Source organism: Anser cygnoides, chromosome 6, assembly GCF_040182565.1.
Source record: "Anser cygnoides isolate HZ-2024a breed goose chromosome 6, Taihu_goose_T2T_genome, whole genome shotgun sequence".
Classification (NCBI taxonomy): Eukaryota; Metazoa; Chordata; class Aves; order Anseriformes; family Anatidae; genus Anser; species Anser cygnoides.
The window spans coordinates 14,855,960-14,882,709 of record NC_089878.1 but is presented as its reverse complement, the minus strand read 5'-3'; the positions used below and the strand labels follow the sequence as shown (position 1 = coordinate 14,882,709).

At 37.3% G+C, this 26,750-nt stretch overlaps 3 protein-coding genes across 11 annotated transcripts in view; 1 reads left to right on the top strand and 2 right to left on the bottom strand.

Annotated features, from left to right (window-relative positions):
- The window catches only part of DYTN (dystrotelin), a 19,672-nt gene extending 15,229 nt beyond the window's left edge, over positions 1 to 4,443 (bottom strand). Inside the window, 3 exon segments of the mRNA XM_048047167.2 lie at positions 1,369 to 1,443; positions 3,533 to 3,668; positions 4,402 to 4,443. Of these exon segments, the coding sequence (XP_047903124.2) occupies positions 1,369 to 1,443; positions 3,533 to 3,668; positions 4,402 to 4,443 (253 nt within the window).
- On the bottom strand, positions 3,659 to 15,844 carry MDH1B (malate dehydrogenase 1B). Of its 9 annotated transcripts, none has more exons than XM_048047198.2 (11): positions 15,696 to 15,841; positions 15,451 to 15,563; positions 14,324 to 14,458; positions 14,016 to 14,158; positions 13,751 to 13,813; positions 12,843 to 13,345; positions 12,186 to 12,327; positions 11,097 to 11,260; positions 10,300 to 10,439; positions 9,496 to 9,580; positions 7,518 to 8,298 (listed from the first exon to the last, which is right to left on the bottom strand). In XM_048047198.2, exons 1-11 carry the CDS (start codon positions 15,715 to 15,717, stop codon positions 8,267 to 8,269), a joined length of 1,542 nt encoding a protein of 513 aa, XP_047903155.2. In that variant the 5' UTR covers positions 15,718 to 15,841; the 3' UTR covers positions 7,518 to 8,266. The 9 variants fall into 9 exon arrangements, with proteins under 9 accessions (XP_066855231.1, XP_047903155.2, XP_047903161.2 ...); XM_048047204.2 differs by having other exon boundaries at positions 14,324 to 14,455; XM_066999130.1 differs by lacking the exons at positions 7,518 to 8,298; positions 13,751 to 13,813 and adding an exon at positions 3,659 to 6,289.
- Positions 15,742 to 26,750, top strand: FASTKD2 (FAST kinase domains 2). The gene is made up of 12 exons (XM_066999123.1): positions 15,742 to 15,869; positions 16,106 to 16,873; positions 17,264 to 17,367; positions 18,659 to 18,767; positions 19,779 to 19,902; positions 21,705 to 21,844; positions 22,118 to 22,290; positions 22,686 to 22,849; positions 23,853 to 24,074; positions 24,936 to 25,020; positions 26,054 to 26,168; positions 26,617 to 26,750. Exons 2-12 carry the CDS (start codon positions 16,187 to 16,189, stop codon positions 26,710 to 26,712), a joined length of 2,019 nt encoding a protein of 672 aa, XP_066855224.1. The 5' UTR covers positions 15,742 to 15,869; positions 16,106 to 16,186; the 3' UTR covers positions 26,713 to 26,750.

The window sequence follows — 26,750 nt, the reverse complement described above, 5'->3', positions numbered from 1 at the left end:
AAAATAAAGCTCACTTAGGACTATGGAATCAATTTGTAATTTGATGTAGGGTTCTTCTCATGCCAAATACAAAGAGAAGGGAGATGATTTGGCCAAGGAAAGAGGCATAAAGGCCATATTATAAAATGTGCCATAACTAATAACCAGTGGGAAGAAAGAGCTATGACTTAAAGGTCACATCCAGTACAACAGAGTCATGATTAATTAGAATTAACATTGGAAGAAAAAGATTGGAGTTTATGCATGTATTCATTTCCCACCACTGTCCACATAAGGCTGCAGAAGAAGGAGAGAAGAACCTAGAATATGTCACTAATGGCCTTTCCAGTGCAGATGGGAAAGTATCAGTGCAAAACACTGGCAAATCTCCATCTGGAAACCTGAGTGCAATTCTGGTCAGCAGTGTTCAAGGAAGAGAGTAACTGGGGTAGCTGCTATGAATACTTAAAGGAAACACGGAGGACTAAGCAACACAGCTAATGAAAACCACTGTCTGTATGAGCTAGAACCTCCATGTTGTGACACACAGCACCAAGCAGATTTACCATATCAGGGCTGAAATCAGACTAAATATGTTCATAGAGGAGCATGCCCAAACACTAATAAGTATGGCCAGGGCCAACAAATTTGTCATCTTTCCCATGCTATTCTAAACACCTCACTGGCAATGATTGGGAGTTTTTATCAACAGACTCTTTCCAGTGGAAAAATCAAGACTTCCATTCTCAATATAGAATGTATATCCAGTAATTTCAAAACAAGGCAGGTGCCCAGGGCTTTGTTCCATATCTCTTTGCTTGCACAGAATTCTCACTTCAAACCCAAGGGGAATGAGTGCTAGGCAGGGGTTTTCTGCATATCATACTTTAGTTTGTTCACATTAATACTTATAATGTTGCTCATTAATACTTGCAATATTATATTATAGTATATCCATTATAATACTTATAATGTTATAGTATAATAATTCTCATTAATACTTTAGCACCTGTCAATGCATTTTGATGATCCATGATTATTTCCAATAAATCATGCAAGAATTTGACATTTAACAAGTATAATAATATACAGATAAAGATTCATAATTGCCAGTGATGTCTATGTACCGATGTTGTAGATAGTAACCATACCTCAGTTCTCCAATGCCTTTAGAATTTTAATAATTCATTTCCACTGACATTCAAAAGTGGGTAAAAACTGAGTTGTATATGAACTACAATCTGGCTCTTAAGTGTTTATAATGCACTCTGAGTTTCTCACGTGGAAAATGAGAGAGCAAAGTAGCATAATAACTCATGGTGACAGCAACACAGAATGTTTACGGATTCCTCTCCCTGTCAAAGTATAAGATCCTCTTCATCTACTAACATTGGCACAGACTTTGTACTGCGCGTAGTTTCAGGGCTGTTCTGTAGACGGAATTCTGAACTTCATTGAAAGCCTCTGTGAAAGGAAACACATTACAATAGAGAGGTTCATGGGAAAAAGGGAAAAAGAAGGAAAATTGACATAATCAAATTTGAACTTAATCAAAATCCACAATACTTTGAAGGAGAATTCTGTTAAATTTTGATAAAAATGAAAATGTCCTTTTTTTTCCAACAGCTGTGTGGGGAAATGGTCTTATGATCAGTGATATGATGAGTCAGACAAATAGTATTTAACACAGAAAGCACATCTGCTTCTTCAGGAATCAAGTCTACTCATGGACCTGCATGCTTTTAGCCAAGATCATACTGAAATAATATTTCTAAGCAAAACACCTTCTTGATCAGAGTAGAGATGCTTTTCTACAAGGAACAGTTTGTCAGTCTGCACAGCAGGGTTATTGTCTGGGATGCATATTGTTTCAAGCCTTAAACAAATTTTCTGTCAAGATCAACATCTGGGACTCTCTCAGAAGATAAGCAATTTACCGGAGCAACTGGCTTTTGACATCTCTGCTTAGTAATTCCACTCAAGCTGCCTGACTAAATCCTATGCCCTTAAATGACTTCAGCTCATTACTTTCACATCAATAAAGCATGTTTTTCTGAGTGCGAAGTAAGGGCTTCAGAACTTGACCTATAACTGCTACTTTACACACATACTCAGAACTTTACGACAGAAAAAAAAGGCTTGATCACAGTAGCTTTAGTAACTACAAAGGGACTTAATGGTTTTCCTCCTGCCCTCAGAGGCTTTCCTGCTGTAGTTCAGGGAGGAAGAGTTACTCACAGTTGATAAAGATCAAAGATAAACAACAAATATGCACAACTGAGTAGAAATAATTTACAAAACTCTCTACCTGTTTAGTCTGGAAATGGTCCAATCTGTGTGCAATGGTTCTCCACGAATGTGCCAGATTAATGTTAATAGCCAGCAAATTATGGGCTCTGCTGTTTCCCAGATGCTGCTTAGGATATAGAAATAAGCTCTATCAGCCATACCATCTGTCTACTCCTGCTCTTGTCACATTATGTTTTGTAATATTATTTGGAGATGTAGTATAGCATGTCATACAATGTGAAAAATGAGTTTTTACTTCCACGCAGTATCAGTTTTCTTTCTTCAGTAACCTGATCCAAAGCTTTTTTGAAAGGAACAGACTGACTCCCGCAGTTTTCCATAGGCTATGGATTAAGTCCCAAATGCTTATTTTTCTTCTCTAAGAGGGAATACAAATGTTAGAAATGTGCACATGATCCAACTTGAACATCTTCCATGTGCGAGATGACTTTCTAAATGGAGGGAGTCTGTTTTAATAGCCATCTGCTATTCTCTTGTCTTCACTACATCTGTGATTCAAGCTCATCCTTATAGATGATATGTGGCCTCAAAGTAAGGCATTTTGTGCCAGTCAAGCGATAGTTCCAGAATTACCTTGCAAGAGCACATAAGTAAATATCAGACAAAGAAAAAAAGCTCAAATTAAATCAAAATATTTTAGGATTATTATTTATGTGAGGCTTTTTGGCAGCACAGAACAACTAAACACTTTCATTTCTCATAGGGATGGCACTTCCCCCTTGGACAGAAAACTTGCATGCAGCTGGTTCTGCAGTGAGTCAAATTTTACCTCAAGACTCATAAACGCCCCTTGTTGAGAAGCTGACAAAAGAATTCCTACACATATAGAAAAGAGTGCACTGTTTCCTGGCATTTCCAGCTAGTTACCTGTTCTGCATTTTGCACTACTTGTTATATAGCAGATGAAGTATCACCCAAGATTTTACACTTAAAAAGGGAATGTATAGCTATCCTTCACACCTACTCTAGAACATGTGAAAAAAACATCATAAATTATAAATTTGGAAACATGACCCTTGTGTGCTTGACCATTCCATGAGTCAAGGTGGTAATGGCAATGGAAGATGACAGAACAGATCCAAAACCACAGGCAACACAGCTGTGTATGTAATTTATATTTTATAGCACAGGGATTCCAAAAGTGGTATGACTTCTTTACAATTCATTAGTTTCTGTCCAAACAGACACAGAAACATCTCTTGAGAAAAGTTGGGGGGGGGAGAGAGGAGAGAAAAATCCTTACCCTGCAAGTCTGGATCCATCTGAAATGGACAGATGGCATTAGGCGTTCTATAATGAAACAAATCAAAGTGTAAAACCACATTATCTAGACAGAGACATATCGAACCATTCAAATCAAACCTTTTAATCCGAACAATTTACTGGATGAATTTCAAAGATGAAATTAAACAGAATTACATAAAACAACATAATAGCTTTGGTGTCAGGTGCAGAGAAACTCCAGAAAATTGCATGATATCTGCTCAGGATAAAGCAGGGGTAACTCCAGTAGCTGCAAAATTGTATGAAAGGGAAAAAGTTTCAAGTTTCAAGTACAGCAAATGAGATCTTTCACTACTCAGTGTTTACATATAGGATTACTACACAGTCCATAGTGTATAATTTCAGGATAGATAGAGCATACCTTTACACCAGACTGTTCCCAAGATCCATTGATTACAATTGCTTACAAGTCTATTTTCTAAAATTCTCAAACTTGAAGGGTTAAGCTGAGCAGACATCACTTCCTTCTGAGAAGGAAGTGATAAAGGAAGCATAACCATGAATCTACTTATTTATGCACCTCTGAAAACAAAAGTAATTGTGTCACTGATATTAACAGTAACAAATTCTTCCCTCAGGACTTATGTCATTAACGTTCTAGGCTACATTATATTTTTAAACATAAAAATATAAATATGAATTCAGTATAGTAACTGTCAGCTCATATTACAGTTGAAAAACACTGTGTGTAACAGATTTACGTTACATGAGACTCAAAAAAATGCCTTACAGTATAAAAAAAGGAGATTTGATAGAATAAATAAAAATTAAATAATTGGAAACTATCTGAAATGTAAACCATGATTTTGGTATTAAAACTATACTTACCTGAACTTTCACTTCATTCTTCCAGTGAGAGTCATTGATCATTTGTCATAAACATTACAGAATACTAGACAATTATCAAGGATAAATATTCAGTCATCTATAATTCTTGGATCTATCATAAGGGTGTTGCTCACCATCTTAATTGGTGAAAGCTGCAACTTTGTCTTTCAGTCTCTAAATAACCTATAAATATTTGAAACAAAAAAAAATTAAAGCAATAATAAATTTGCTTTTTATTATTTCTTCATTACAGACTATAATGCCACAATTTTTATTGAAGTCCCTCTTTGAAAGAAATACCACTATGTTTCTTTTTCACTATCCTTCTGTTTTCTTCCTTTCTAAGGTTTAAAGCTTGGATTCATCCTTGAGTTCTACAAGATTGCAATTCTGCCCAACGTTTATCTAGGCATGAAATTTTGCTTATATAATTACTCCTAAAATGGGGGCAACAGTATATGCTTCTGCATAGGTTGACAGAAAAATCCATGTAGAGAAATCAATGAAATCAGAAGATCCTAAATGAGGAATTAAACATAAGTGTTCAGTGAAAGCCACGTTTAGCAATCTAAACTCTGCATATTTGCTAAAAGACAGACTTACGAAGACACCACTTGCCTCTTTCTTCCTCCTTTTGTCTCTTTACCAAAGGCACAAAATAAAGCGAGAATGTGAAAGTAAAAATAAACAGTCTAAACCTACTTAAATAAGAATTCAATTTGCTCACTCTAATAAGAGTAGATCCACTGACTTCACTGAGTTAAACAGCATGCATAATCTATTAATACTTGATACTGTAAGATGACAAGCTCTCTATCCAGTACAAGGCAATGTTTACCCTTTCAATTAGCCATATGGATAAACACATTGGTACTACAGTATTCAGGATCTCAAAGTTAAACTTTATATATTTTACTGAACTGGTTGTCATTGTGCAACATCACAACATTGGATGTTTTATACCCATGAACCCTGCCTGTAAAAAGTTATGAAAAGCATTCTTAACATATATACAATCTATATTTGTATATAGAAAACTCTACGAAGAGTCCAGATCTTGACTGCAATAGGAATGTTTGGACGAAATAGGATGGATCTACTCCACCATTAGCACACCTACTTTATAATGAATGCAATATGAACGTAAAAGAACATCTGTCTACCAAAATATCACATCTGAACTAACAATATTCACTGATACACTATTTCAGCCAGGGTGCTGTATTTTGTCTACTTTTGCCCTTTATTAATATTTAAGAGCACTTCCACAAAACAAAAAAGAATTATAAAATTAATTCCAAATGTACAGGAAAGAAATTATACAATTATAAACTCTGATCCCATTAACACAACTACTGTTAAGTGCAGAACAAGAATAGTCTTACTCTTAAAATCCTCTTGGAATGTGCAATAAAAGTAACATGCTTTGATTACTTAGACATATTTTGTTTGTCTATACAGCTCCTCAGAATATGTACCTTAGGAAATAAAATGCATTATTAAACATACTACATAATTAAGTTAAATACAGAGAAATACAAAACAGATGAAGTAAGGCAGAAAACTCAACAGACCAATTGACTTGATCAGAGAAGCCTTCTTTCGAAATCAGACAACGTATGATCAACATTGGAAACATGCATAAAATAAACTACATTTGTTTCCTGAGAAGGGTGAAAATATCCTATATTGTGTTCAAAGGCTGAAATTGTCATGTCTCCTCTTAAACACAGCAATGGTGCTTACCTTTATCTCAGCTACTTACTAAGGGCCAGAAGTCAGAGAACACCATCAGAAAAGTCCAGTAGTTTTATAGCACTTAAATGTTGACTTCAAGACACAGTTCTAAAGGTTTTGCTTTTAAACAAATGTTGTTCACAACAAATGCCTGGCAACAGCCCAGATCAAAGTATCAGGTAATTGTCTAAGCAGTCAAAATAGAGAATGCTAATTAATTAGTAATAAATATCTTGAATTATTAAAGATAAAACTTCTTTGATCTTTGTTTCAAAGACAATTTTTCTTATCATTAGAGTGCAATATTTCTAAACTGGGGGGTCTCTACTAAGCGTCTCCCAGTTGCTGAGAAACAGTGTTGCTATAGAGACTGAAAAGGAGGTGGAAGCTGGCACACTAACGCAGAAAGCAGTGTACTATAGCAGTTGCTGCAACAACACGAAGAGAGAAATAGTAAGCTCTAGCAATAATGTCCTAGAATAAGGATTGTTCTGACCAACCAAAAAGCTTACATACTCTTCAGTAGGCCAAAATATGAAAAATATATATATAACTTTTTAAAGATATATCTATTTATCTTAAGGCCCTTTTTCATTCATTTCTCAATGTAGAATTAGTCAATGCTAAGCATATCCTGCATATGCATCATTACTCAGTAACTTCAAAGAAAACATGTACCAGAAATTACTTAGTCATGTATTGACAATTGTGGGTTTTCCATAAGTCTATCACTATGTAACCAACTTTGAATATATTACCATATTTTAGATTTCCCATTATTTTCATTCATTCTTTCTCTCTTGGGCAAAAACCAAGAAATTTCAGTTCCCATTCTGTTATGCTTCCCTGAGGAAAGATCCCAATTTCCTTTCTTTCCAGGCCACTAGGCACACCTCATTAGAATAATTTAGGATATAAGAGACATCCAAGACAATTTGTTTTGTCTTTCTCTTTCAAATCTCTGAGATGAAATTTGTGGTCTCAAGTAGTGACTCAGAAGTCCAGTAAGCCTGCTTAGATATGAACTGTTTCTGCAATGCATTTCTCATTAACAGCTGTGCAGTGTTGGTGTTTGAAATGTCCAGTCGGTTAAAGTAGTATTTCCACAGGTAGAATAAAAGAAATCAAATGTTAAAAGGACTGCCAAATCATATTCCACACTGAAAAAAAAATAAATTCAAATATGTTTTAGAGAAGTTAACTTTTCTTCTCATCTTGGAGAACAATAAGCCATGAAACAAACCAGGTATGGTTTATAAAAATTACTGATAGCATCCTTCCTCATTCTGTCCGTATCTACTGGTAAAGAACAAATAAACTCTTCTTGCTTTCCTCAAGTGAAATGAAGTCTATCCCTGCTAAGAGTTTGAACCTCCACATGAGCAGAAATAACGAATTTATTTCAATTGCATATATCAGATTCAAAGAACATGAAACTTTTTATTTTGCTTTAAACATTCACATCTGATAAAAAATCAGCAGGTACAATGATATTTCATTTAACACAGTCTCCATCTTTTAAGACACTGAAGACCTGCAAATGAAAGTAGTTCCTCAACAACCCTGTTTAGCCAAGGACTAATTAATTGTATATCTGACTTGAAACATATGAGCAGTCCCTACAAAACTAATGAAATAAAATCATGTAGACAAAAATGATCTTGTCACTAAGAAGATGCATGCAGTTAAACTGTTGTGTTAAAAATCAATCTTGCCTGAGAATACACATTCTCACACAGAAACTGTTTTTCATTACATTTGCAACTACCAAAAGAGGTGGAAATGTGTTGAATTTATGAAACTACTACTGTGTGTGACAACTTTGATCAAAATTGTCCTAGTATGGACTTTTCAGACCTTAAAAGATGTTTTTGAAAGATTTTATTTGTTTGAAATAAGTTATTTGTTGGTCATAAATGAGATTCTAGACTCATAATAAGTCAGAAGTCTTGCTTTAGGCACCAGATTAAAACTTATATTTACACTGTTTTTGAGATATTTTTCTGCCTACAGACTCCCAGCTTTTGGATGAAGAAGGCAATATAAAAGCAATTACAATGTTTAGCATTTCTTTGTAGTTTGTTTTAGCATGTGAATTTTCACCATTTTCTCCTGAAGACATCTCTGGCTAAACCGAGCCAGCAGGAAAGGTTTCCATCCCTGTAAAAAAATAAAATAAAAATCAAAAACAGTACAGATTTTTGCTAACCTCCTAAAATAGTTACACCTGCAAGGAGATAAGCCAGGCACGTAGGTAATACTGAATAGTATGGCATTTGATACCGATGTCACAATAGTGTGGGAAAGGAATTCGCAGGTGGCTTTGCGCTGTTTCACATGTCCCTGAATTAGAGATAATGAGGAAACAAGCGGTAGAAACAAAAACTTGAGCAAGGTCTAGATAAAGTAAATTGGCTACAGTGTTAAAGATGAGCTTTGGGCAGCGGCCAATTGCTGGCTGGCTCAAGGCGCGTGTCTGAGGGTCTCTAACCAGTTGTAAGACAGATTCGGGTGTGAGGACAGCGTGTGGGGCTACAGGGGAAGTATATGTAGTAGTGAAAAAGGGCAATAAACGTCTCCTGTCCAAGAGCCATCAGGAGTCTGTGTCTTTCATCCCTTCAGAGTAGGTCACAACTAAGCAGTTAGCTGCTAGCAGAGGAATGGCTCTCTGCTTAGCATTTAAAGCAGCCATAAGAAGAATGGGGCAGCTCTAGAAAAGGAATGCCACATGAGCAGACAGCAGAGAGAAGGACACTTCTATCTAAGTGAGAATCTACTGTCTGAGTTATTCAAGATCATAACTACTGGAATAATTAAATTCTGCATTTATTAGGAAAAATCTTACTGTGTCAGTGGTCTTTTGCTATTTACAGTATTTTTTCCAATTTACAGTATTTTTTCCTCTGTTAGAAATTCAGTTCTATTTCCAGAGAGTAAAAAAGAGTAAAGAATAGTTTCAAAATCTTATAGTAGGGTATCTGGTGAAAGTTCTTTTCTAATAATAGTTACTTCTTTCAAAAAGATTTTATATTTAATTATCATCTAAGATAAAATGTGTCATGTGTACTTTACGTTGGCAAAATCTTTTATTTTTATGCTAAATGTATTATTTATGCTTAATTTTTATATTCATAATCTGTGAATGACACTAAAGAAATTTATCAAAATAAGGCTTCTATCATGCAGATTTCCCCTTTCTATGGCATGGGTCAGGATATATCTGACAAGCACTTGTTACTTATGTTCGTCCCTGAAGGATTTTATGTTCATTTTAATGGAAAGGGACATCAAATTAGAATTCATTACTTAAATTCTCACTTAAAACTTGGTGTTATCTTTTATGGGGAAAAAACCCACCTTGACGCAATTCTTTTTTAGTAGTGATTTTATCACGTCCATATGGATGCATTTCTTTTATTTTCTCTAGTGCAACGAGCTTTTCCTGAATTAAAAAATAATAATGATTTCAATGCCACCCATTCTTGTTAGCCACTGAAATTTCTCACATAATCTTAAAATACGTTCAAATGAAAATAATCGGTATATGTTACTACTGTGACTGAAGATCACAAATATTTTAATGATGCTAGGATGTGGAATCTAGGACTAGTCACTTAGTTTTATAATATTTAGACAAATTAAATTCTTTCTGTTTCATAAGGGACAAGAAGCTCTTGATGCAATTATCGCTTGCTGATTTTGCATTTTCTGAAAAAATCCCTTATTATAATAAAATCTGGCCTTCATTCTTGCAGAGTCACAGCCATAAGGATCCCAAAAGATACATTTCCTGGCGTAGAACTACTCTGGATACAATATATGCAAAATCAAGATTAGCAGGACAGAATAGAGAAACATTAAATTAAAGTTAATATTTCAGTTTGTACAAAGCCTGTAGAACTTGAGAGTGCAAATTCTACATCTCCCTATGTAAACATTTTTTATCATCTCCTTTTTGGGGAACAGAACAATAGCCTGTTCATTTCCCTATATAAACACTACATTATTTCACAATACCCACCCAGTTTTACACATGTAAAAACACATGTACAGCTTGAACATGCCTAGCATTTGTAGTAAGGGTCTCAGTATTCAAAGTTACATTGCTATGTACCCACAGGTGGCAGAATAGGCATACTATCAGATGCAAGAAATCATCACCTGTATCACATCATGGGATAAGCGTTCCAGAGCTTCCTGTGTAGTTTCATTAATTTCTAATTCTGTCACGACTTCCCAGCCACCATTCTGGAACCTCACTGGCATAGAAAAGACAATCCCTTCAGGAATGCAAAATTGACCTGAAGAAGAAAGAAAAATTACTCAAACATACTATTTCTGAAACACATTCTCACCAGTGTTGAGATTAAGCCCTACAAATATGCAGAAGTCTGCAGCTGTGCAAGATCTTAGTAGAGAGACTGATTTTTTTCAGAGCACAATTCAAGGACCAATGGGTTCCTCTTTTACTGTAACTTTGAATTTTTGTTTGATCTACACATAACAGTTTTACATCTTAAAAAGTGGAAAACTTAAATCTTTTATTTCATGTAACATTTAAATGACTGCTGTGAAAATTTTCATTTATTGGTCCACCTATCTACATAAGATCCTGCTTGTATAGGTTAGGCTCTAAGAATTATAAAGATTCCATGTGCAAAACATATATATAAGAAAAGCATTTAAAGTAAAAGTCTAAGAGACAAATTGCAACAAGAAAGTATTAACCTAACAGATGCTTTTAAGCAGTGAATATCAAATCACAAACTTGGGATAGCATAACTGCTTAGATATGGAGGCTCTTACGCTGAAACAAACTCTCAGCCTATTATTATATTATGATCTGATTTACAATTGTTTACTAGTTTGAAAATTTTGATTTAAAAAATCCCATTATACCTACTGGGGAAAGCTCTAAGGAAGCTATTAGAAAATATGTGAAGCAAAAATAGGTTTACCTTCACTAAGTATTCCCACAGAAACAATCTCCCCAGGAGGAGAACCATGAAACCAGTATCTTAGTACAGTAGCTACTGCATGAGCGGATAACATTCCTGCACAATAACAGACACGGGAACTCAATGAACTCTGTGCAGACAGAAGTTCTGAATGAATCCATTTGCTGCCAACAAAAGAAGGAAAAAAAATAAGAAGGAAAAACAACAAACTATTAAGATGACTGTAAGAAGAGTAGTTTTCTAGAGGATAAAAGAACTAAAACCAAGAGAAGATAATAGTTAAAACTTATTCAAACTTTGCTGGAGGCAAGGCACTTAAAGACAGAAAGTACAGGCAAAAAGCGGCTCAAGAAATGACAGCAGGCATTACTTGTCTATGAAATATCATTTGGTCAAGTCAAAACTCTGTTATTATTACTGTTTACATTTGTTGCCTCTTATGTAAGGACCCAGCCATGAACTGTAATTCCCCTTTGCTAGGCACTCTGCAAGTATGGAATAGAAATGTCGGCTACCCAGTAGACACTGGAAGGTTTATACCAGAGTGGGAGCTCCACGCAACCAGGCCTGAGTACGTCACCTCTGCTGCCCACTCACTCCAAACATCTTTTCTCTGATACTTCTCTTTCCACTAGAAGCTATCTAGATGCCATGTATCCTTCTAACACCTGTTAACAAGTCCTGTTTTGGGAAATTGTCAATATTAGTTCCCTCAGGCCATAAGTTCAATGTAATTCAGGTACTTCAAGAGGCAGATACGTGTTTAGTATTATTTCAAAGTTTTCTCAAGCACATTAGGTATCTAAGTCACTATCTGGCTTTTCTTTACTTCTTAAAGCCTGCTCATGATATGATACACACATAATACGTAGGAAAATATAAACAAAGTTGGCAGGGGAGTCAGGACTATACAGCACTAGGAACTACTCAATTTCTTTCGCAGACTCAGCACTTCAGCTTGGGTTTTTCTTTATGTACAGTGCTAATCAGTAAACAAAAATCTTTCCTGATGTTCATTAAACAGTTCAGATAAACACAAATTTTAAAAAGTTATTTAATTTTACTTTAAAAAACAAATTTGTACAGTACCTATCATAAATCAAATTCATCAAAGGACGTGAAAAATTAGCTGGGCCCCAAACAGCACTGTCGCATTTGTAAAGTTTTGTATGTGACAAATCAATGTAGTTACAGCCAGTAATATTGCCCCAGACAATCACATCTTTAACTCCTGCAACAGAGAAAAATACATAAATTATTTAAAAGAAAGACAAACACTTTCACAATATAGGTTGGACTAGATGACCTCTGGAAGTCCCTTTGAAAATGAATTATTCTTCAGTTCAGTGTCCTGCCTTGATTGCAGATACGTTTTCATCTGAAAAATGCATCAATGTTCTCCATAACATTACAAGAAACCTCACCAAAAGCTATAAGAGGAACTTTAATTAATATAATGCTGTTATATGTATTAGACAAAAACCTAATATTTAGCTGTTAGAAAACAAATCATATCACAAGCATACAGCAATGTTTCATTTAAAGTCCTGTACATGCAAATATTGACTGCTTAAAGGCAATCTGAAAAGAAAAAAAAAAAACAAAAAACACATTGGTGCAACAGGAATTTCTCAAATAATCTGCTGATAGGCAAGTCAGCCTATCAGTTGTTCTATGAAATGCGTGCTCTCAAAGAAGTTCATCCACTGAAATCCCCAAATTCTCCCAGAACACAAAAACATTCACCTGCTGCATTCATATTCAGCTTCCTGGCCAGCATGGCTTTAGCTGCAGTTTCCCAGGATGTTGCAACAGCAATGACATTTTCAGGATTAATGGATGGGCCGTATGTGATAATCATCATCGCCTTAAGGTTTACAAAGGTTTTTCCTGCTGAAATTACTCTGACCCCCTTCTTTGCATTCTTCTCAATCAGGGGAGCATACACATGGCAGATCTCACTCACTTCTCTGATGTAGTTCTCAAGGGACTGGACTTCACGTTTTAAGAGGATATCATCAAGAACAATGATAACGTCAGCTTGAAGAAAAGCCTTATCTATTTCAGTGTGCTCTGAAATACCACGGAGGAGTGGGAATGCCATGTCTTCCACTTCCATTACAATACCACAAAGAACATTCTTAAACTCGTCAGTGTCGAGCAAATGGATACTGATTTCTGTGGTCATCCCAAACACTTCTCCATTTGCCAACAGAGGTATCAGCTGATAGCATATAGGAGCTGATGCACTAATAAAAGAAGGGTACCGAAAAATCATAGTTAAGCACTGTACACTGCTCGTTTCAAAGTATTACATAAATAAACACAAAGATCTTACCTTTACATTTGATTATATTTAAATAGAGCAATAAAAGATCCAAGCTAATGGTCTTTCTCTGATCTTAACATGTTAAAAATTAAAAACAGTTGGGGAATCCTTTCATTTGAAGGTTTTTCCATCCTATACATTTCAGGTTATACTGTCATTTAAAGTCTAGTGTCTTAGAGAACCACAATTTTTTTTAGGTATTTTGTTAGGATTAAGAGAAATACATAAATTTCTACAGCTAGACCTGCTAGGAATTGATTACGTATTTAAATATTTCCAAATATATTTAATGTAAGATAGCTGCATTACAAGATTTTGCAAATACCTGTTTTTCCCTCCAAGGTGATCTGGTGAGCTCATTGACACCTGTTCACATCCCTCACTTAAACTGGAACATAATGTAACAAAAGTAGAAATACTTTTCAATTCATATGCTGAATGCTCATAGTGAAGGGTGCAGAACCTAACTCAAATCAGCAAATTACGTGGATTCATGTATAACCTCAGAGAGTTATACCTCATATGTGATGCGAAAAAATGCATTCTTCTGAAACTGAGTGAAACTTCATAAATACTCTTCATACTTTCACCTGGTGATCCAGATTTGCAAAGGGTTGGTAAGATTTCTAATCTCTTCCTCCTCTTTTTCAGTTTCCACATGTGCCTGTAGGTTCTCCTCAGCAATGTCTAACATTTCCTCACTCAACATCATTGAGGTGATGCCATAATAGTGCTAAGAACAAAAAAAAAGGTGATCTCTAATCAAATGACAGCTCAAACACAGCAAGGTAACGTTAGGATAGCTTTATTTTACATTTGAAGGAGGAATAAAGAACAACATTATAAGAAAATGTAAAATACATTTTCATGTTTTATAGTATAAAAAGCAGCTCATTACCTGAGCATATTCCAGAAAATCATTAACTCCTCCCAGAAGCAGACCCTTCCCTCCACGGTCCAACAGTTCTCTCCAAATGATTGGAGACCGTCTGTGCTCCCATCCATTCATTTCACAAATGTCACGGAGCCACTGCTAATGTAAATACCCACCCCACCCCCCCCAAAAAAAAAAAAGTTTTAATACTTGTTCACTTATGATAACAGTTAAATGTTACAGTTAGTAACATTCTTATTATTTCCTCTCAATACATGATTACAAAGTGTCTCACAACTTACCCACATACCAGTGTGCAAAAATTGGCAGATTGACACAAAGCAATTCATGATGATATACTGCAATATTTCAGCAAAAGAGCAAAACGTCCTACTAACTTCTGCTTGGTTTTACCACTGTAATTTTGCTCCATTGTCTTAATAACACTGAATATAGAAATGTTGTAAAGCAGCGAGAAATTTGAGGATTCCTTAAATAGATAAGAAGTAGGTAACCTCTGCAGAAGGGTCGGTAGGCTGAAGAGGTTAATTGCCATTCACTTTACTGTTGAATTGGCTGAGGTGTCAATCAAAAGTATAAGGGGTATTATAAAGCACAATACTGTCTCATGAAGTAATACTGCAATTTTTCATTTTTATATGGACTACAGTAAAACAAACTTAAAGTAAAATGAACAACTGAGCATACAGCAAAGTAATTGGAAAGGCCCACTCACACTGTAAACCAATATATGAGATTTAATTTTATACTTCCGTTGTAATTCAAAGCCTTTGAATGCCAGAAATCCTCTCGGCAAATAATGGCTGTGAAAGTATACACAATCACAGCATGCAAAAAATTTACAGAAAACAGCAGGCTGAACAGTCACGTATACTTAATAAGACATAAACTTCAGTTTCTTGCTAGCAAAACACAGTTTCAGTGTGACCCTCATTTTATGTACATATTCTGCCAGCGAGAACGTTGAAACTTTTCTCAGGCTGGCGCTCATAACCAAAGCTGCTTTTGCAGCACTTCCATCCACGTACCAAGATGCTAATGCGGAAAAGTAAGAGAGACACTGCAGCCAGGCACACTCCTTGCCAGGTGGAGCACTGTTATCTACCTCGGCTTGGTTTGTAGTCCCTTACCTCCCACCCGTCAGGGTGCTGGGTGATCTTGTGAACCCTGAAGTCCGGCAAGTTAGCCTGCAGGTAGTCAGCCAGGAGCTCCGCTTTGGCATAGTGAGGGCAGTTTGCCCTGCCTGTGGAAGCAGCAGCAACACGCCCAAAGGCAGATTTGGTGACAAGGGCTGGTGGGAACTCGAACAACCCAAAACTTTTCGGACTCTTTCCACGCGCCCCCCCCCCCACCCCGGCCCCCTCAGGCGCCTCACCCGCCAGCACCAGCTTGGCCATGCGCGCGCCGCCCTCCAACGGCCGCTTGCTTGGGGCGTCGCGCGGCAACGCGCTGCACGCGCCGCCTCCGCCGCTTGGCCCTCGGCGCGCGCCGTCCCCTCTCGCGAGGCTGGCGCAGGGCGGCCCGGCGGCATGGCGGAGCCGCGCGGCGGGTAACGGCCGCCCGAAGCCCGGAGGCCCGGGGCGGGCGGGAGGGGGCAGGTGCCCAGCGCCCCGCCGGGGGGGGGGCGGCCGGGGCGAGCCGGGCAGCGGCCCTCAGGGTCCCCCCTGCACAGCACCTCCCGGGGGGGTTTGTCCCAAATGTTTTCCCTGCAGATTTACAGTTGAAGGTCTGCTCGCTGAGCTATGGCTTCCCTTTCAGATAAATGACTTCGTGCTCTCTTTCCAGGCTGGTTTCCGCAGGAGGAATTTCGTCGGGTCCCCTGTCTTGAGTTGGCACGTCAAATTCGTTCGTGAGACGCTCACAAAAATGAATAATAAGATAAGTAACTTGTTGAACACAGTCAGGTGCTTGCGTAGGTGCGGTCCTGTGCTCGCTCCCAAGTACTCAGCCACCACAAGAAAACACATTTCATGGATTGGCGGGCACAAGGATCCCCTGGAAAATGTGAACTTCAGAAAATCCTTTCTAAATATTTTTCCCTCTCCACGTGGGTCATCTCTTCGGTTTCTATCTCAAAAGGCAGATGTTTTTAGCACAGGTGACGAAATACAACCAGAGAAGAGTACGGAGGCTATGGGGAGCGAGCAGGCTCCCCAGAGCTCCTTGGAATTGAAAAACTTGGAGGATGATTCTGAGGGCTTCAAGGCGAAGCCTCTTCTGGATCATAACGAACAATTCTTTAGTAGTCTCCGGAAATGCACCTGTCCTAGCGATGTGCTGGATTTGGCTTCAGAGTCTGCTGTTTCCATTAAGCACTACACAAACTGTTTAACTACAGTATGGAGACTCCTCAAAAGCCTGTCTGAAGACCAGCAGCGTTACGAGAAGCAGCTGATCTTTGAGCACCCAGCCTTTGTCAAGCTTTGTCAGCACCTGCTGCGAGACTCCAGAAGGATGACACGGGCTGACCTGGTGTTCAGTCTGCATGCTGTGGTGAACCTCGGTGTTCCTCAGAACACTCTCCTAGTCCAGACGCTGTTGAGGGTATGCCAGGTGAGTATGAAAATCTCTCTTCAAAGTTTGGGCTGAAGTGTCAGGGTTAGTTTTGGGAGGCTGCCCAACATCAGAGAGATTTGGATTACATCCCTGGTTTAATCTGATCTTCATTGGAAATTGGGCTCCCTTAGTTAATCCGTGTGTAATTATAGTTTCTTCAATTTTTGAAACCACTGGCTGATTTCACATGGATTTAACAGAAAAATCATTACCCTTTTCAAATCAACTAAATGTGGCTGATGGGAGACCTTGTAGGACAATGGAGTCTTAGGAATTGACTTCTCGGGGGGAAGGCAGGATGGCAGGTGGAAGTTAAGAGTGGTCAGTTTTCTTCTCTGAAATTTTTACTGGTCTGAAGTAATCTAACATTGTGAAACTCTTTAACAGGAAAAGCTCAATCAACTTGATAACCGGTGTATCTCGGTTTTGGCAACTACTTTAGCAGGGCTGGATAAAGACAAGAATGTGAGCGCTCTTCAAGCTGGATTACAGTGAGAAAAATACATTTTTCACGTGTTTTTGATATTTAAATATTGTATGAATGTATGTCTTATGTAAGTCATGGAGGGAATATCTGTGCATAAAAGACATTTTGGTTTTAGGATTTAGATGATTACATGAGATAACAGCTGTACATAACAGTGATTTTTGGCATCGTCTTTGCGGTTTCAAGCAGAAAGGCTTCTGATGGCATAGGAAGCTAGACCACTCTGCAGCTGATACGTATTCTGACTGCATTGCTACCACTGTTTTTTTGTGATGTTGGTCAAGTCCCTTTGCATATCTATGCCTCTGTTTTACCTGTGTGTAAAAAGGAGGTAATAAGGCTAGCTTAATTCATTAACTATTTTGATTTAACATGATGAAAAATGCTGTTCAAAAGCCAGGGACTATTTCCTTTGAGTTTAGTAAGGAAAAATTACAATGAAAACAAGTTTTGACTTCATCTTTTTATACAGCAAAGCCTTCTGTCTAGTGTTTTATCAGAATAACTTCTCTGGTTTTAATGATTTTCTCTAGACTGATGAGATGTATGTGGGGAACTGACCTGCTTACACCCATGAGCTTGTTTTTACAGAGGCTGTCACAAAACTTGAAATAGATTAGTACTTTTGGTCCCAAGTCAGGTCCTGCTTTGAAAAGGCGGACGTGCTAGTGATACAGAAAGAGCAGGTTGTCCTGTAAGCTCGGGAACGCAGTTCTTGTAGGTTGGTGGAAAGCAGGGGAAAACAGAAACTCCTTCATCACATACTTATGATTCCTCTGTTCTGTGATACCCCTTTCTGTTCCTGCAGCTCACAGCACAGCTTGTTCATTTTTTTTTCCTCACTTGCTCCAGGTCATTGTCAATGTCCATTCCCAAGTTTCCAGTCTGTTTCAGAACTTGTCTCCATCTAGATGATTCTATGATAAAAACGTGCAATGTTTTCTGCAGAAAAGTGTTAATTCCATGAGGCTTAACAGCACTCGCATCTGCATGGTCACCTGTAGTCTGGGCAGGTGACCCTAGTGTTCAGAATATGTCAGGGACAACACTTATGTATCAGGAAACATGAAGAAACCATATATTTATACCAATGTAATTATTTCCATATGGGTAAACATCTGTGCTGCAGCAACATCATGTAAAGTTGTGCCAGCCTTGCAAAAAGTAGGCAGGAGACGAGCAGGGAATAACAGCTGTAACTTGGGAGTATATCAGTGAGGGAGAATGGGGGTACGTACCAGTTTCTGCTGAAACAAGGAAACCATCTGAAGGCCTTGCTTTTCTTTCTTCATCAGATTACTAGCGGAGCAGCGAATCCCAAGTATCGGAGACATCTTTATACTGCAAAACCTGATGAAATGCATGGGAAAAGATGCTCCAGTCTTTCTGAAAAAGAAATTAGAGGTGAACTTGGCTGAGGGCTCATTTTTACTTCCACAAAGCCCGTGCTCTTGCGTTGTTTTATGAACTGTGTATGGTTCTTTCCAGATGCACAAAGAGAGTGTATAATACAAAAGTTAACTGCATTTGCTATATGAATCATAGTCCAGCTATATTTGCAAGAGGAACTTAAATTTGGAGTTGGGAATATCACCGCATGAAAGGGGGCAGGAAGCAATGGAGATGGTATAAAAGGAGTTGAGACAGTAAATTAGCAGTGCCTTCACCTTTTGTTTGGGTTGGCCAGATGGTATTTCATAGAAGCACTTATAGGCTGTTCTGTGATTCCCTTGCCCAACCTGTGGCTGGAAAACTGATGAAATACTGTGTAATTTCTATTGTAGATGCATTTTGTATTTACCCGTTAATAGACATGCAGTAAGAATATTGCATTTTAATAACCAGTAAAGTTAAACTCTGTAGTCTCATTTCTACTGTCACTTATATCAGTTTAACTGCTGCTTCTGTAAATGAAGTCTGTTCTGCGCCATCATCTGTGCCTCTGTTCACATTAGTAGCTGGGTGTTCGTATTAAAGATATGCCACTCAGTGTGCTGTTGGATCGTGCTGAAAGCTTACAGCTCTTGCACATGTCCAGAATAGTAACTGCAGTCATATAAAGTAAATCGACTGTGCTAATTATATTTCTGCTGCTTTTTTAAGAGTTAGTATATGGTGTCATAGTATTTGGAAGTAAGTTTTACTGAGACTTCTTTAAAAAAAAAAATCCATACAAAGGCAAATTGCTGGGAAATGACATAGTGACCCAGCTAGAGAACACTTGATCTCTTCTGATTGTGTATTGAGAATTTGAAAGAAGTTACTTTACGCTTTTGCTTTTTGTTGCTCCTTTTTCTTTCATTTAAGTCTGGACAGGCTAATGAATTTGGGAAAGTTTTGGTGAAGATTCCTTCACGATAAAGCGGTGGTAACATGTGAAGAACAAAGGATTTAATAAACTCTAATTCACTTTAGATGGCAGTTTTGAAAGAGATTGACCACCTGACTTACCTAAATGCTCGGCGTGTGTTTTTGGGTCTTGTTGCAATGAATTATTGTTCCATTCCCATCCTGAATGCCTGCAGTAAAAAGATCCAGGGTAAGAAAAAAATGTTTATTAAATCTCCCTTCCTTACGCCAAATTCTTCCCTTTCATGTCCCTTTCCTAATTTTCTTTAAAATTCAGGGAGTATCTTTGCTTTACAGAAGGGAATAGTAATGTGGAGTCGTTTGACAAGTGGCAAGACAGAAAATTAGTGATGGATAATGAAAACAAATAGTTCTTGCATTCTGTACCCTTTTTAACATTTCCCTGAATTATATATTTTTCTTTGCTTTTCTTCTGAATGCATTATTTAGGAAAAAGAACTGAATGCTAGAAGTAAAAAGTAGATTTCAGATAAGCTTTTAAAACAAATCTGAATTGGAAATAGATGAGTGGTCTGATGCGATTAGTTGACCAACTGAAGGGAACATAGTGTTTCCCTGATTAACTGGTTTTCAATATTGAATGCTGCTTTATCTAGCTGACCTCATGCTGCAGTACAGAAAAAAAATAAACGAAAGGTAATGCTCTCACCTCTCTCCAACCTTTGCAATGCATTTCCTGAGTATGTGTAGTCAGTACATATTGATTCACACTTAAAATACGTGTGTCTCAAAAAACAGTAATATATCAAAACAACATTCTTAATATTTATGAAACAAGAATGTTTAGGCTGTTTGTACAGTCTTTATTTGTCCTGATGTTCATGTGTGTTAGGACACAGTCTTTAATTACATATAGTGGCTTCTGCCACAGGACTCATGCCATGCTCAGATGCAGGCTACATGGCATGCATAGAGTAAGCAGCTACTCAGTGCTTTTTTCTGCACTTTTTTTAGTGCATATCGTCAGGACTTACATGCTGTACATTGTGCTCTGGGCACAGTCATTTATTTCTTGACAGAAGTAACCCCTTCTAGAGTATGGAGATGGAACAGGAAGAGGAGGGAGGGTTATCCATTGGGTGAGGGAATTTTCCAGCATGTTTTCCAAGTCCTGTGCTGTTGCTGGGGCTTTCAAGAAAGTAGCACCCTCTTCCATATCTCAGGACCTGAGCATAATTGTAGTAACCGTGTGTTTCATAAATTGAGTTAGTTTTTGCAGCAGTGAGGAGATGACCCAGTGGTGATATTAGTTTTCTAATTACACAGAGGAGAGATTCAGGTCAAAGTGTCCAGTAACACGAGATTCCTTTGATCTATTTTCTTTAAGAATACCTAGCATTACCAATCGCTGAATTTGATGCACAGATTTCATTGCCTTCAATTGCCATTGTCAGCACTGAGCACCTGAAGAAATGAGGTAACAGTGTTTCATACTAAGCCTGGAAAATCACTGAGCCACAACTCACCAGGAGAGTTGAATTCATTTATTTTCCTACTATCATCTTGAGTCTTCAGGGAGAAGAAACAAAGTCTAGTTGTAGCTGTGCATTTTTCTCCTGCAGTCGCTGTCTTTCAGGACATGCATGTCACTCACTGAAGCAAACAAGGCAGGATGTTCTAGAGAGAGCATTGTTCTTTAGTACTTAATCTTCAACTCAGGAGTAGGTCCATCTTGTGTGGCAAATGAAGTAGCAGTGCTGTGCTACAGGTCTGTTGTGATCTGGTACTCAGTCTGTGTTGTCATGCTCATGTGCCAGGAGGTTATGTTAAGGTTTTCCAGGCTGACGTGCTAGTGCTTCATTGCTTGATAGCCTCAGTGCTTTTTAGAAATAGACACACATTTATGGTTTCTTGCAGTTCTGTAAAACCAAATCGGAAAAAAAATTTAAATTTCATCATGTGCCACAGTGCCTCCAACCTACAGCTCCCTTTGCTTTGTATCATTTGTCCTTTTTCGCTTTTCTTTTACAGAGAATATTCACGATGCTCGATTTTGGCATTTAATTCTTATTCTGGAAGCTTGTCACAATCTCCAGTACCGTAATGTAAAACTGTTTTCAACAGTAGCAGACTATGTTAATTCCATTGTCTGCATTTTGGACAAAAAACAGGTGAGTTTGAGACCAAATAATTTATAGTAGTAGCAGTAGAATAGGCAGTTTCTGGTGCTTTCCATGTTACCCTTTTAGGAATACCATTCTGATGAAGTTCATACAGTTATATTTTTAAAATGCTCTTCTATCTATTGACTTACAGAATAAATAAATAACAGGAATGTTATGGTTTGAAAAGTTTGCTTTCATTAAAAATGCCTTTTATGAAAACAAAATGTAAGATCCACTTTACTGGCTCTCTTGACCTTACAAAAATACCTTTTGTTTCAGATTATCCTTTTTCTGTCTGCCTTCGAGATACTTGGCTTTCAGCCCAGTGAACTGATGGGTGTTTTTGCTGAGAAGGTGACAGCAGACTCTGAATTCTTGGACTTGAAAAGCCTTTTGATTGTTCTCCGAGTGTATTCACGACTCAACTACCTTCCCAAAGGCCAACATCATTTGTAGGTTTTCATTTGAGAATGCCTGATGTTATGTTGTCATGAATAGAGTAATATACGGAAATGTATGGAATGGCAACTGGTATTTGATATTAGTTGTGAAAAAATCCATAGTCCTGTTTTATTAATCTGTAAGGTAAATTTTCTGTCTTTTAGCATTTTTTTTCTATATAGGATTTCTTTTCTGAAACTGAAAATGGATATGTTCTTGGTTCTAGACCGATAAAGGTACTAACTCTGTTGATAGGTAGCTGTAGCCTCAAAGAAGATTCTAAAGCTAATGTTGGATTACTCGACATGTGATTGTACAGGACAATAAAATTTACTAGCACATAGTTTTATTTGAAATCCATTATAGTCTTGTATATTTAGATACTTTTCTTCTGCTTTTGGAAAAGGTTTTTTGAGACTCTTCAGAGCTGCTTGAATAAGTACCTTCCCCAGATTTCCAACACAGAACTGCTGAAGGCAGTTTATTCACTTTGCATCTTAGGACACCTTCCTCATCGTGCACTTGATCAGCTGCTGCAAAAGGAGAGCTATGAAGGACTTCTACCATCAGGTTAGGCTTTACTTTGTCATGTTCTTTTTCTTTAAAAGGACAGTCTGCCTACCTAAATAATTTTTTATAATTGTGTTAAAGTTTATAACTTAAAGAAGGCAAACACGATTAATATTGAAGTTCACAAGAAAAAGCTGATGTAGTAATGGTGATTTAAGTGACACCTTAGTCTCTAATTATGCACTAGGGCATCTGGTTTATTGTCCTGGGCCTCATGGTGGCAACTGTTTAATTAATAGTTTGCGCACAGAGGTGAATGTGAGATTGGTGGAAATGGTGGAAACGTGTTAAGAGCTAGGGGTTCTTTGTTCAACAGATGTTCAGACATTTTTAAAAACACAGGAAATCTTAAGCTTCATAAACCAACTTCAGTACCTGGAATCATGAGTAGAATTTTATTTTGACTGCTCGGAGTTACTATGAGGAATTTGGAACACTGTTGCAGAATTTGGTTTCCACGTTACATTTCTCTACAGTGAGTAGTGTAGTTTATCAGAGTAGGAATTCAGTGCAGAGTAAAACTGACTTGATATTGAGCCTCCTTTGACTGAACCTGAAAGATGGAAAGCTGTAACTGGTTAGTTTGGGAAGGCTAGTACTCTTAAAACACAGTTTCAAAATTATGGCTAAAGTCTGATATCCCTTTGTTTTATAAATAGTCTTCTACTGTCTGGATTTTACAAATGACCTGTATGCATGCTCTGTTGTTCCATGTTCTTAAGGCTTCTGTAGTAACTGATGGCAGGCACAGAGATGTGTTACAGTAGAGGGGAAAGACTGGATAAATGGGAAGGTACCAGCTGTAGACTTTACTATTTTAGTTAGTGAATTGACAGTGTATATTTAAAAGAATATTGAAGATAATAAAAATCATTGGGAAAAAAATTGGAGTTTGACTCCTATATTGAAATTCATTTGCTCTGAAGAGACTGTAAATGGTAACAAAATGAAAAGTTCTGAGAGATGATACTTAGGCTGCAATATTTTTTGTATTCTTTTTCAGGTGATCTTTACAAAGAAAAAAAGGAAATGATGCTTCGCTGTGTGAAGACATGTATGGAACTTGATAGCCCTTCCTTCACGAAGCCTGCATTTGTACCAACTGAGAATTTCTCCTCATTAGTATCTCTTAATCTCAGAAAGGCTCGGGAGGCGCTGCTGGAACTTCTGGGAGATGAGAATATGTTTCGGCAAAATGTTCAGCTGCCATATAAATATCATATTGGTATGAAGACAAATTAATATCATATTATTTTTAATGTAGATGTATAATCCCTAAAATAATAAGGTGGTAACAAATTTGCATAGCGTATAGGTGATTAAAAGATAATTTTTTTAAGGCAGTCGTTTAACAAATTATATCCTTGATTGTTGAATTTATTTTGTAGGATGCTTCTGTAAAGTCAGTTTACTGAAATTTTATGATTGCTTTTATTTACAAAACTGCTTTGGACTTCTTGTCAAGCATTAGCGAGCAGATTTTAACTGCACGTAAATCCAGTATGGCCAGCTGTTTTAGTCAGTTGACATCTTAGTATTAAACCTGGAATAAAATGAAACAGTGGCCTTCTTTTGTTCTCTGACTTGTTTCTCCTCTAAAACTCTGGATAATGTTTGGTTTCTACTTTCATTTATGAAATGGGATATGATCTTGACAGGTGATCATTTTGTAACATTGTTTCTTTTATATTTTGATGTTGCTTATTCTTTTGCCAGCCACCCAGATAACCGATTTTCTTGTGCTATTTGTAATAGTTTTCTTCCTAAATATTTCTAACTGGGGATCAGATTACAGGAAAATCTGAGTACGTATGATGGACTCAGATCAAAACGAGTTTCTTTATGAGAGTGAATCATAGTTTAAACTTACATCCACAGTTTCTAAAAGCACTTTTTTTCTTGGAGATGTGCAAGCTTTAGCAGTTTATATTGGTTGCAGGGAGAGAAAAGCGATCAGTAATGTGCAAATTACAAGAGAACAGTAATTAGAAACACAGCAGTGACAGTGTCTGATAACTTTTTCAAATGAGCTACATAGAATATTAATTGTAATCTCTTGTAATGTTTATTGTTGTTTTGTTTTCAGATTTTGAAATCAGGATGGATTCAGACAGAAAGAAAGTGCTCCCAGTAACTGCAACAGATAATCATGCTGACACAAGCATTCAAAGGTGTCTTTTTTGACTATTTTTTCTAGTAGGCTAGTTTTGTTTATATGTATTCTATGCACTTACGATTTCTACTGATTTGCAGAAGCAAAGTAGGTAACTTGTTATTTGTGCTCCCAGAAATTGCCGTGCATGCTAGTTCAGAATAACACCTCATCCAGCTCGCTAACTTCTAATAGAGGCTAAAAAAATTACATTCCAGAGAAAGAAGCAGGAAACCTCACAGTTTGGATAATCTCAACCTCCTGCAATGGATACAAATTTTGAAGTATGATTAAAATCCCTTCCAAAAAATTAGTACATTATGATTGTAAAATTCCAAGTATTACTGTGTCCAATTAAAAATTCAGTTATTCTCATGTCTCCGAAATTTGCATCCCAATTGTATGTTTTAGCAATGAATTCAGCTGCTGAAATACAATTTGAATAAAATGCACCATCATGCCCATGCTTTAGGTGATAATTTTAATCTTGTGGGGAAAAAATGACCTCTCACTAAATGAAGTAGGACGTACATCGATTAAGTAAGCCTTAACTAGAATTGGGTAATGCTTAAATTTGTGTGCTGGGTCTCACTGCACAGGAACATATTTTGTGTAGTTTGCTTTTTGAGAAAAAGAGAGCTAGTCAATTGAGTAACAGAAACTCACTGTCAGGTTTTCAAAGCATTCAGCTTTCCTTACCCTTCCAAGTAGGTTTCATGGCAGGAAGTAACTGATCTTGAATATTAGCAAAGGATCAAAGTAAATGCACAAGCTGTCAAAATAATGTAGAATTTGGAATGATCTATTTCCTTCCCATTATGGGGGAAGTGGATGTCTAAGGACTTAATTCTGCTGTAGTAGTTTGAGTAGATGCTAGCACTTGAGTGAAGCTCACTGAAGATGAGAGGGTCTAAATTAATTAAGTCTGGAGAAAGAAAAGGATAATGAAATTTGTGCAGTCCTGATATTTTGCCTACCGGAAAGACAGCTCTATATTTTGCAATGTTGAAGGACGTCACTGAATCATTGTCTTAAACTCTTCTTGTCTGTAGATTGGCATTTCTCTTTGTTCCTGTGTCTGCATTTTGTTTGGGTACAACACACCCCCAAGGGAAGCTTGCAATGAAGAAGCGGCATCTAAATAAATTGGGCTATCATGTGATTCTGGTAAGAGTCCTGTTATTTTCTCTGTTTAGGTCCTTTTATCAGCACAGTGATGAGTATGTTTGTTTGGCAGAACAGGCCCTGTAGGGAATGATGAGCTTTCTCCAGAGTGATAACTGCGTAGCATATCTGCTTTTACAAGGTAGTAATTGTGTCAGAAAGGACAGAGGAGCTCTAAAAGACAAGCTACCACTTAACATTGTCAGTGAAATAAATGTTACCATAGCTCAGGGAAAAAAAAAAGTCAAGCCACTGAATTGTTTGTACCTAAAAACCTGTGTGACTTTGGCTTATTTCTGTTTTTTACAGAATGAATGATTCAAATTAACATGTTTTTCAAAGTAGAGCAAATCCCTATGACTTTCCCATCATTGAATGTTTTGTTTATGGGACAGACTAGTTTGCTAAAGACACAAGAAATAATGTACCCTTTCCTTTTCCTTCTGTACAGGTTCTGAACAAGAAGTTTCAGGAAATGACAAATGAAGATGCAGTTGAGTTTTTAAAAGGAAAAATCTATTCTAAAAATGCTTCCCCTATCTTATAAAGTGAATGTGCCTGATAATAATAAAAGTAAACCAACAA

Bases quoted from the DNA above. Each gene is read 5' to 3' on its own strand.
- MDH1B (XM_048047198.2), bottom strand. From the start codon at position 15,717: ATGGCCAAGCTGGTGCTGGCGG. The intron at 15,564-15,695 runs GTGAGGCGCCTG...CTGCTTCCACAG, and splicing joins GGCCAAGCTGGTGCTGGCGG to GCAGGGCAAACTGCCCTCAC. The intron at 10,440-11,096 runs GTAAACCTATTT...TTTCTTCTTCAG, and splicing joins TGTGGGAATACTTAGTGAAG to GTCAATTTTGCATTCCTGAA.
- FASTKD2 (XM_066999123.1), top strand. From the start codon at position 16,187: ATGAATAATAAGATAAGTAACTTGTTGAACACAGTCAGGTGCTTGCGT. The intron at 18,768-19,778 runs GTGAACTTGGCT...AATTCACTTTAG, and splicing joins TTCTGAAAAAGAAATTAGAG to ATGGCAGTTTTGAAAGAGAT. The intron at 22,291-22,685 runs GTAGGTTTTCAT...CTTTTGGAAAAG, and splicing joins CCCAAAGGCCAACATCATTT to GTTTTTTGAGACTCTTCAGA.